At 39.8% G+C, this 11,155-nt stretch overlaps 1 protein-coding gene across 1 annotated transcript; it reads right to left on the bottom strand.

The window, feature by feature from the left end:
* Nucleotides 1-2,010: 2,010 nt before the first annotated feature.
* On the bottom strand, nt 2,011-9,384 carry LOC136696821 (polymeric immunoglobulin receptor-like). The gene is made up of 5 exons (XM_066671520.1): nt 9,304-9,384; nt 6,441-6,776; nt 5,274-5,597; nt 4,398-4,706; nt 2,011-2,231 (listed from the first exon to the last, which is right to left on the bottom strand). The coding sequence occupies exons 1-5, from the start codon at nt 9,350-9,352 to the stop codon at nt 2,191-2,193; spliced, it is 1,059 nt and encodes a 352-aa protein (XP_066527617.1). The 5' UTR covers nt 9,353-9,384; the 3' UTR covers nt 2,011-2,190.
* Nucleotides 9,385-11,155: the final 1,771 nt, after the last annotated feature.

Genomic DNA, 11,155 nt, shown 5'->3' with positions numbered 1-11,155 from the left:
ACTCATGCTATTTTCCCCTGATTCAGTGGCAGATCTGTTCATGGTTCTACACTTTATTTATGTTTCTGCCAATTTCCCTCATTTCTGCCCCTTCTCTTTAATTTTTTAAAACTTACGTTTTTTTTTTCCAGATCATCCTCATGTTTGTCATATTCAGGTTTGACACTGAATGGTTTTTCATGGTTTTTTTATACAAATAAAATTCGTAAATTTTTTTAATCATATCTATTTGCCTAATAATACCTTTTGTGGTATAATAATGTGAAAATATATGTAAATCATTCATTCATTATCTGTAGCCCTTATCCAGTTCAGGGTCGCGATGTGGCCGGAGCCTACTCGGAATCACTGGGTACAAGGCAACAACACACCCTGTAGGGGGTGCCAGTCCTTCACAGGGTGACACACACTTACACATTAACTCACACACTCACACCTACAGACACTTTTGAGTCTCCAATCCACCTACCAACGTGTGTTCTTGGAGCATGGGAGGATGAGTGTAAATCAATGCTTCAGGTTTTGAATGGTGCTTTTCCAGCACAGATAAAGGGGTGGAGTCAACAAGGAACTACTTAAATCTAGTTTGTGATTCTTTTGGGAAACATTCATAAAATCGATGCTCTTTAACTAATCTAACCCCCCCCCCCCCCCTTATGCTTTTAGTGTAACGTGCTGCATTGTGTTCTGTTCTGTTTTTGTTCCTTGTTTGTGTTCCCCTTGTCATGTGACTGTTACCCCCTGTCTTGAGTCTGCTTCCTGCTTGTTCACTGGTCATGTGATACCCTTCCCTTGTGTTTCTAGTGTCATGTGTCTTAATTAGTACCTAGGTGTTTCTTGTTGGTGTTGTCTTTATATTGTCCTTGTCACTATTTCTTGTTCGTGGGTCGTTGTATGTATGTTTGCTTGATGTTCCTTAGCCTGGTTCTATGTTTAATTCAGTGTTCTGTCTTGCTCTGGGTTTAGTCTTGCTTGGTGTTTAGCCTTCTTGTTTAGCTCTTGTGTTTAGTGTTGAGCCTTGTTTTGTGTTTAGTGTTTAGCTCTGTTTATAGTTTAGCCTAGTGTTTTGTGTTTAGCTCCTTAGCCTCTGTATTTAGCCCTTTTGTTTATTTCCTTAGCCTCTGTATTTAGCCCTTTTGTTTGTTTCCTTAGCTTCTGTGTTTTGCCCTTTTGTTTAGCGTCCCTTTGTCTAGTTTCCTTTAAGTTATTGTTGTAACCTCCTGCACTTACCTCCTTCCCTTACTCCTACACACCTGCATTATTATATTTAGCAATTTCAGTAAAAGTGAAGTAGTCTAAATGAAACTAAACACAAATGTGGTCAGTGAACCTCAAGGAGAAAAATATCAGGAGAAATGTAGGGTATGAGCTCTTTAAATTCTCATAGAATCCACAGTGTGACACTCTCAGATCTTCAGGAGTTTACACACGTTCCTCTGTCACTAAACAGAGTCCTTTAAGGGTTCTTCAGTAAACGTTCTAGATATTTTACTAAGAGCCGAAAGTGCAAAAGTCTTCTCTGGGACTCTAGAACCCAGTGTAAACAGTTCTAGATAGCACTGAGAGGGTTCTCCAGCTGGTGTCTGGTGTAAAACCCGTTTCACTAAGAGTGTTTATCTAAGTATGTTAGATCTTACATTCTTGGAGTGAAGGAGAGGACTTTGGATGGAAGCTGATGAGGGACAATAGGAGACAGGTGTGTGAGACTGAACCAGTGCTGGGACAGTGGTTAATATTCAGGGGAGGAGGACCTCTGGTGGACAGGCTGAGAGCTGCACCTGACAGGTTTTTCTGTGTCTGTAGGGCGCAGTATTCGCTGTAGAGTTTAGAGCTGAGTGCAGAGATCTGTTTTATTCACTGAGTAAAAGCAGTGAAACAGAAGATGAAGAAGGAGGTGAAGATTTCAGTAAAATACAGAAACACCACATGACTCTGAGTGACTTTATTACTTTATTAAACAATAAACAACAAAGAAAAACAAATCCAACAGACTTTAAAAACAGAGCAGAGAACAGAACTGATCTAAATTGAAATAAAGTCATGTAAACTCTCCCACACAGAACACCTGAGAACAGTGGAAGGTAAAGAAGGTAAAAGTGTAAAATAACACTCTTCTGGTTTTCTACCATCACTTTGAATTCTCCATCAGTTCTGATTCTCAGGTTTTCTCTCTGTCCACTGGAGGGCGACTCACAGTTCTCCAGGATTCCTCACACAGAACTCTACAGGCTCTGTTGAACACACAGACACACACCTTTCACTATAATTATGACATTTTTAACAAGAGAAATGATGTCTCCTTTGATCATAAGTAAAAGCAGATGTTACAGATGTTCCACAGACATAATTCAGAGCAGACCAAGAGCAACTAAATCTCCATCTGATTTTTCGTGAATTAACAACTTGGGCCTTTATTCCCAAAGTGCCTAAAGCTGAAAATAAAACAATAAAATGGAAATTGTTGCTGATGCTCATTCATGTAAATGCAGCTTTAATTTCTGTCTAAATTGATCTTAGTGAACAGTGCTGCAAACTGTCGATAATTTGCTAAAACACTGCAGTTTAAGACAATGTTTCATCACCATTTGCTGCTCTCAAGTCGATTAACTACTTTAATGTGTTTATGAATCCACAGTTAATGTGTATAAAAATGTATGCTTGGCATACTTTCTATCTGCACTCTACTTTCACGGCAGAGAAACAGCAAAGAGTGAGACTTTAAATATTGAAAATTATTGCAATACTGCAATATTAATAAGTGATTAATATTGACTTTGGCTGTTTCAGATTATTGAGGTAGGAGGCCTCTCTAAGTTCAGGAGAGCCCTAACCCTAAGCCAGCATGAAAGTAAACACAGAGCAAAAGTGCTACAAAACTAAACTCCCTGTGTTCTCCCTGTGTCTGTGTGGGTTTCCTCTGGGTGCTCCGGTTTCCTCCAACGCTCCAAAAACACACATTGGTAGGTGGATTAGCGACTCAAAAGTGTCCATAGGTGTGAGTGAATATGTGAGTGTGTGTCACCCTGTGAAGGACTGGCGCCCCCTCCAGGGTGTGTTTCTGCCTTGCGCTTATTGATTCCGGGTAAGCTCCGAACCCACCACCGCCCTGAACTGGATAAGGGTTAAAGACAATGAATGAATGTAGCATCCCCAACTTAAGCTTCCATCAAGGGAATTATTATGTAAATGATTGGCATGTAGTCAGCACTCTTTAGGACTGGAGCTCAGGGACCAATTTTCAAATCTCACTTTAAAGGGAATGTCCACACCCCACACTCCTCACAGACAGCCACCTGGAGGCAACCCATGCAGACACAGGGAGAACACACCATGCACCTCATAGACATTTGCCCGGAGGAAATCCACACAGACACAGAGAGAACACACCACACTCTTCACAGACAGTCACCCGGAGGAAACCCACGCAGACACAGGGAGAACACACCACACTCTTCACAGACAGTCACATGGAGGAAACCCACACAGATACAGGGAGAACACACCACACTCCTCACAGACAGTCACCCAGAGGAAACCCACGCAGACACAGGGAGAACACACCACACTCCTCACAGACAGTCAGCCGGAGGAAACCCACACAGACACAGGGAGAACACACCACACTCCTCACAGACAGTCAGCCGGAGGAAACCCACGCAGACACAGGGAGAACACACTACACTCCTCACAGACAGTCAGCCGGAGGAAACCCACGCAGACACAGGGAGAACACACCACACTCCTCACAGACAGTCACCTGGAGTGGGATTCAAACTCACAACCTCCAGAACCTTAAAGCTGTGACAGAGACACTACCTGCTGCACCACCGTGCCGCCCTGGGATGCTACTTTCCAATCTACTTTTAGTACAGTCCAATAAACTCTAAGTAGATATCAATTTTGGATTTATCTTAAGGGTTTTATATGTGAGTATTTCTGTAGTAATGTAGTCAGTGACTGTGCAAGGGCACCAGTGTAAATTTGAGAGCATTGACATTTTAAAAAAATTAACACTGGCTATGACTCCACAAACAGATCATTTAAAAGTTAATGCCTTGTTGGCTTTCTCCCACTATATCACCTAGCGGGTCTCCCTACACTTTTGCCTTTGCCCTGAGTTTCTGCTCATGGTTTCTTCCTATGCATACTCCTCATCTTGGGCTCCCCTAAAGACTGCCTCTTTGTTTGATGTAAGTGTTTATTGGAATTGTAGAAAGTGTTGTAATATTTGACAGATTTAGATCACAAGAGGAAAGTGATATGATCTGTAGAGGCTGTGCATTGCCCAAGGTTGAAATCTGAACAGACCCAGATGTGTTGGCCAATCTGTAATGCTGCAGGTAATATACATGGTATATGGTGAGAATGTGATGTGTGAAAGGCATCCAGTAGTGTACCTCTCACACTGAGGCTGAAGTGGCGGTACTGGTTCTGGTTTATCCAGCATGAATACCTTCCTCCATCCTCTTCAGTCAGGTCTGAGATCAGAACAGAGAGATTTCCTGGAGAGTTCTGGTTAAACGTCTGAACTCGGCCGTTGTAGCGCTGAGGGAGTTCAGTAGAGAGGAGATCTCCATGGTGTGGTGTTATCCACTGCACTGTCTCAGGTTTGTCCTGCAGCTCAGTGCAGGAGCAGGACAGAAGAACAGAGTCTCCTGGAGATCTACTGATGGTTACAGTCTGTTTATTCTCCAGCAGAGCGCAGCCTGTAACAACAAACCAACCACTGAGTTCTCATACTTTTACAAAAGACACGTGTTAAGCTGTTTCAGTTATAAATATGCGGACACCGAGATCAGTCCGCTAACATTTCACAGCTTTATGAATTGTTTGAAGTCTGAAACTATGGCACATTGCACCAGAGCACTTCACCTTTACAGTTCCCAGTTCCCAGTACTAGCAGTCCACTGGCCACCAAGCAGCAGGCATGATGAAATGCTCCGCTAATCGATATTAGCAGCAGCTAGTGAAAGCATTAGCCAGCCACTAACCACAGTATAGCAGCTATGATATATGGCTCCCTTGACTGAGGATAGCAGAAGTATTTGCAGACTGTTAACCATCAGATAGCAGTGATGACACAAGGCTCAGTTGGTTAATATGATCAGCTGGAAGCAGTATTATGAGTAGGTCATTAACAACCAGGCAACAGCAATTTAAAAAGCAGTAATTACAGCAGATGTGTCTCCTTTTCCAGAGAGAATTCTGGATTAAACCTTGGTGCTACATCAGTGAGAGAACTGATAAAACTTTGTGATGAGTTAACCACTGACCTTTAACAAATAGGATGACAACTGATGGATTGTCCTCGTAGACTGTACAGTAGTAATTTCCATTGTCCTCTTTAGTCAGGTCTGAGATGAGGAGAGAGAAATTCCTGGAGTTTACTTGATCAAATGTTGAGACTCTTCTGCTGTAGGGCCCTGTGTCATTAGACACTGGGGTCTCTTTGTCACTACACACCTTAGAGAAGCTCCATGTGACTCTCTTTGGTTGGACTCTTGAATACCTGGGACAGGGGCAGGGCAGCAGTACAGACTCTCCTGGAGATCCGGGAAATAAGTTCTTACCAGGAACCAGCTCAGTGCAGCCTGGATCTACACAAACACATCATCACCATCACTCTACAGTCTACAACATATTAACATCCCTCACTGATTTACACCACACTGTTCAGTCCTCTGTTCACATCAGTTTTCAGTACACCATTATGGTAGAGAGAGCAAGGAGGAGAGAGAGTGAGAGTGGCGGTTCAAGAGTTAATAGAGGAATGACTTTACTCTGTAGAGTGAGCTGAAACAGAAATGAGCACGCATGTTGGATTAGTAATTATCTTATTTCCTTTTTTCATGAGATGCAGTTGAATGATGAGTTTTGTTGATAAAAATGTTATAATCAGATTTTTGAGGCTTACAGAGCAGTGAGCCAGGGTTTTGTGGCTGCTAACTTTAGCCAAAATAGCCAGTCACTGGTTGTTGTGTAGATGAAATGGCCAGAGTTACAATTTTTGTTGACGACTAAGTGTTATAATGAGGTTTTTGAGAGTTATTGATGAACAAAAGCAAGTGGTAGCACCTGCTAACTTTAGCCAGATTAGCTCACTTTTTAGCTTTGGACATCAATTATTGTAATAAGTGGTTTTCTGTTGATTGCTGTGTGGTAATAACAGCTGAGTAATAGCAAAGTGCTGCAAAACTAAACAGCTCATGTTACAAGTGAGTTTCTGTAGGAATTCAAAAGTGAATAAACACTTAGACGAGTTAAACTTCAGCCAACATTCTATACATTCCACAAGTGGAAGAAAGAAGTGAAGACAATTTACAGAAAAAACAGAGCATAGAGAGTGGGAATGAAACCATAGCAGGTACAGTCTAAAGAATATTTATTGGATTGAATATTGTTGAACAATATTGGCCTAAACACATGCTATTTAGATTTACCTTTGACATGAAGAGTGACGGCGCTGGAAAATTCCCCATCGACTCCACAGAGGTATGTTCCTTCATCTTCTTCAGTGAGGGCAGAGATGTTCAAAGATAAATCTGCTGTATTCAGGTTTACTCTCTGAATTCTGCCTCTGTAGCGCTGATTCTGACTGTGGTCCTCTGGAAACACCACATCTTGAGGTGTGTAATTCCCTGTCCTGAAACTTTTTGTATATCCCCACTGTACTGTGTCTGATTTATTCCCTGAGTTTTTACAGGAGCAGGGCAGCACTACAGAGTCTCCAACTGATTTAGTGATGTCTGGTTTCAGACCTTGATCTACCGCACAACCTGCAGAAAAATGAACAGAAGTTGTGTTACAGTCTTTAACTCTTTCAGCTCCAGCTCAGTCTCAGTCCAGCTGTAAATCACCAAACCTGGACGTCACACAGAAAATTCACCAGTGTTAAATCAACACTATTAGTTTTAACTTAACACTGAGGGAGTTAAATTATTACACTTACCCTGTTAATTTAACACTAATAGCGTTGATTTAACACTGGTGAATTTGTTGTGCAGTGTAGAGCTGTGTGTGATTCACCAGAATCATATCAACAACCCAAACAACTGAGAGCACAGAGAACAGAAAAAAACTACTATTGACTTTAACAGCAAGTGGATAAAACTGTTTAACAGAGTAAAAAGAGTTTATTTAAAGTATCAAAAAAAAAAAAGTTTGTTTCTGTAAAATATTTTAAAACTTGTGTATTTCTCTGTAATAACCCATTATTTCTGCAGAAGGGGAAACTTTGTTGCTGCTCAAATCAACAGATAAGTTCTGTCCAAACAACTGCAGCTTTCTCATGAACATAAATTCAGTTTGACTGCTGCTTTATCACAAATAGTCTTATCACCTCAAACTGGGCTCCAAACCACAGCGCTATCGGGTAACTTGCACAAAATTCTGTTTCTATATTTACTTTTACCTTTTATATAATCTTAACATATATGATTAAAATGTAAGTAAAGAATAAATACTTTCATAAATGCTACACTGTGAAATCATCCACTTAACTATCACAATTGCAGAAAGGTTTAAAACTGAAACTGGTTACAACGTCTCAACACTAACATAAATATTAGCTAAATGTTAGAAACTAGGGAAAATCCAGTGTAATCTCCTAATGTACATTAATACACACCTGCCAGAAAAGGCTTTTAAAACAAAAAATCTTGTTCCTGTCTGATTACAAATGTAATTACACATGTTATTACATGTGTGTAATTACATGAAAAAGAATATGCTGTTACAACTCTGAAGATATGTATAATTTGTATAATTACAAAAGGCAAAACTGAAGTTGATACACATATGTAGTTACATAAGCTTTACTACTGTAATCCATCTGTAACAGGTACTAATTCATCAGTAGTTATATTGTTGTTGCATACATTGTTCATGTGTAACACACAATTATTAGAGACACTTAATATCAAGTTGGACCGTAAACAGTATTTGAAGATAAAAAATATAGATCCCATTATAGATAAGTAATATTATAAAAATATATAATAAGTTTACATTTATCGAAGCTTGATTAAAATAATTTTTCTAAACTCTGTAGTGAGCTCCACTGATGAATTGAACAGAGTACCACAGTTCACTTTATCATTCATTCATTCATTCATTCATTATCTGTAACCGCGGTGGGTCAAGAGCCTACCTGGAATCATTGGGCATAAGGCAAGAATACACCCTGGAGGGGGCACCAGTCCTTCACAGGACAGTTCACTTTAGCAGTGTTTTTTAAAATGATAAACAGCTTCTGTAGTCGCCGTTTACATCAGAAATAAAACTAATATAATTTTATACCAACTTTTATTATACTGAATTTTTTATGACACAATGGAACCTAGTCTCGCACAAATCAGCTTTTCTTGAGGATAAATTTCAACAACCTGTTTTTCAATGTATACTTGCTTTTTATGTTGCTGGATGATATTATGTATGGGTAATGTGTCTAAAGGAAACAATGAAGGCCCCAAAATCAAACCTTGTGGAACTCCACCAGAAATGTTATTGTGTTTTGATGAATTATTTCCCAGTGAAACTATTAACTGCCCCTTTATTCAATATAAATGAAACTATTAAAAAACATTTTCGTATGGTTATCTGGAACATGCAACAACACTGTCTCTGTGTTTATGAACCAAAAGCTGGAATAAATGTTTTTTAGTAGAAGATTTCAAATGGGTTTCTACTTTTTAGCAAGAGCTTCCCCAGAGCTTTTTTACATATGGCAGTAAAATCCAAACACACGTGTTTGTAAGTGGATTACATGAGTGTCCATTCATTTTAATGTGTATGAGGCTGAGTGCGTGATGCCCTGTGGTGGACTGTCGCTGCACCCAGTGTGTGTACCTGCTTTGTGCCCAGTGATTCTGAGTAGGCTCTGGATACAATGCAACACTGAACCCAATAAGCAGTTTGAAACAACAACAAATAGATAAAATTAGTATGTATGTAATCAGAAATGGGAGCAACAGTGGAATGCTATTTTTCTTGTTTATTTCTTTCACTTTTCTCCATATATTCTGGTGGCTCCCATTTAATTATCTGAGACAAATATACATTTAAAATGTATAAATTTGACACAGTGTAGTGCAACAACATTCAACAAGCTTTTATCAGTTTCACCCAAGAATGAGATCAGGATGCAGTACAGGACTTAGAAGGAGGAACATAAAAAGACACTAATAAAAGTAATTATAATAGTAAACCAAAAAATAAATCTTCCTACATGTTCTATCCAGTTCACTGCAGTAAAAGTGGACACTGTTTCTATGAAGAACACCTCAGAGTTACTGTAGAACTCACCTGAATTCCCCTGCAGCAAACAGTAGAGTAGATACACACACAGCAACATCTTCAACACCAGACTGATACTCTCTCTCTCTCTCGCTCTCTTTCTCTCTCTCTCTCTCTCTCTCTCTCTCTCTCTCTCTCTCTCTCTCTCTCTCTCTCTCTCTCTCTCTCTCTCACACACACACACCCTCTCTCTTTCTCTCTCTCTCTCTCAGCACACACACACACACACACATACACACACACACAGACACACAGACACACAGACACACAAGGTCCTTCACCACATAAACAATATGAATTTTTCTCAGAGAGTTACCATGTATAGAAGTAGTGTTGCTGTATTTATGTCTCTGTAAAATATTCATCCCTGGCACAAGTTTCAGACTTTAGTTTCTAGTAGCACTATTATTAAAAAGCTGCAAGCCAACAGGGAGCAGCAATAGCAACAGGTTCCCTCAGTTGACATTAGCAGAGGATGCAAACATGCAGCACTTGGATATATTTGAAGAAAATTTTAAAATGAATAGAAGAGAATGAAAATAGAACATAAACAAAACACAAGTAGGTGTGAGCCTAAGGAAGATATCTCAACAGCATACTCCTTTTGTTCTAGTCTTTGTTACACATACTGTACACACACACACACAGAGAGAGAGAGAGAGACACTCAAATTGATAAAAAATTGACATGCTGTGAAACAACAAACTTATCAAACATGTTTAATTTCTCTCTTTGTAGACCAGGACAACATCCCCCAATAAAACTCAGAAAGACATCATTTAGGTTTAAAACGTTTATGTTTAATGTTTTTTTTTAATAGCAGGACATCTGGTCATTGTGGTATTTATGGCCTAATCCCCAAAGTCTTTGGAAAAATCAACATTCATTTCTAGTGAATGAAATCAAACTTGTTTTATTCTCATCATCTTATACACATTGGAATGTGTTCAGAATCATATGCTTATACAAAACATTCTTAAGAATCATTCCACTCTGACAAACAGAAATAGAAATATAATCGTATTTAAAATGACATTTTAACAATGAAACAACAACATCTCCACAGGGAAAAAATTGGAGATGCCCTCCACACTTTCAAAGGCTGAATTGGGGAGGTGAACTCACATCTATTTTTTGGGCAGGAGTTCAGGGTGGCTCTGCAGAGTGCTGCAGAATGAGTGCTGCAGAATGGTCAAGATTAAGTGGTCCTTTGATCGAGGGTTTGATTCATGTCTTGGATCATAAGTAGGTGAGTGAAAAGGGGGTTAGTGAGTCCATGAATGAATTGCCTTTAATAAACTGGTGCATGACTAAGTGCAATGTGAGCCCATAGAGGGATAGCATTAGATTGAGTAAACTGAATCTCCTTAATTTATTTGTGATGATGATAGGACTGTTAGTGACTGGGTAATTCAAAGGGGTAACAATTGTGCAAAGTGATAGAGCCATTAGAGTTTTTCAAAAGACTGATGAGATCATTGGTGTAGCAGGAAATGGATCAGTAGCTGAAATGAAACCCACTGAACGTAATAAGGGGGCGACATTAATTAAATTGAGATGTCCTCAGTTGGTAGGTATGCCATAAAGGTGCTGTTTCAGCATAAAGGGAAAGTAGAAGGAGGAAGTGGGAAATTGATGATCTAGAGGGAAGACGGGCGTGGCAAATAAGAAGCCTAAAATGGTAGCCACAGGAATAACAAGAGAGAGGGGAAGCAGTCACATGGGAGCGAACTCTGAAAAAGACAGAATCTGAATGGTGTTGAGAAGCTCGAGCATGGTGGCAGGTTCGAAAGTCGACTCAAGGATGACAGAGATCCCTAGATGGCATAAGGCAGGTGTTGGAGGAGGGGGCACAAGAGTG

Source organism: Hoplias malabaricus, chromosome 5 (assembly GCF_029633855.1).
Source record: "Hoplias malabaricus isolate fHopMal1 chromosome 5, fHopMal1.hap1, whole genome shotgun sequence".
NCBI lineage: Eukaryota > Metazoa > Chordata > Actinopteri > Characiformes > Erythrinidae > Hoplias > Hoplias malabaricus.
The sequence above is the reverse complement of the archived record's forward strand: the minus strand, read 5'-3'. Positions and strand labels throughout refer to the sequence as shown.

What these genes read in the sequence shown, in the direction of transcription:
- LOC136696821 (XM_066671520.1), bottom strand. Translation starts at nt 9,352, where the DNA reads ATGTTGCTGTGTGTGTATCTACTCTACTGTTTGCTGCAGGGGAATTCA. An exon ending in TTTGCTGCAGGGGAATTCAG is followed by an intron (nt 6,777 to 9,303) that starts GTGAGTTCTACA and finishes ATTTTTCTGCAG; the next exon opens with GTTGTGCGGTAGATCAAGGT. An exon ending in CTTCAGCCTCAGTGTGAGAG is followed by an intron (nt 2,232 to 4,397) that starts GTACACTACTGG and finishes TGTGTTCAACAG; the next exon opens with AGCCTGTAGAGTTCTGTGTG.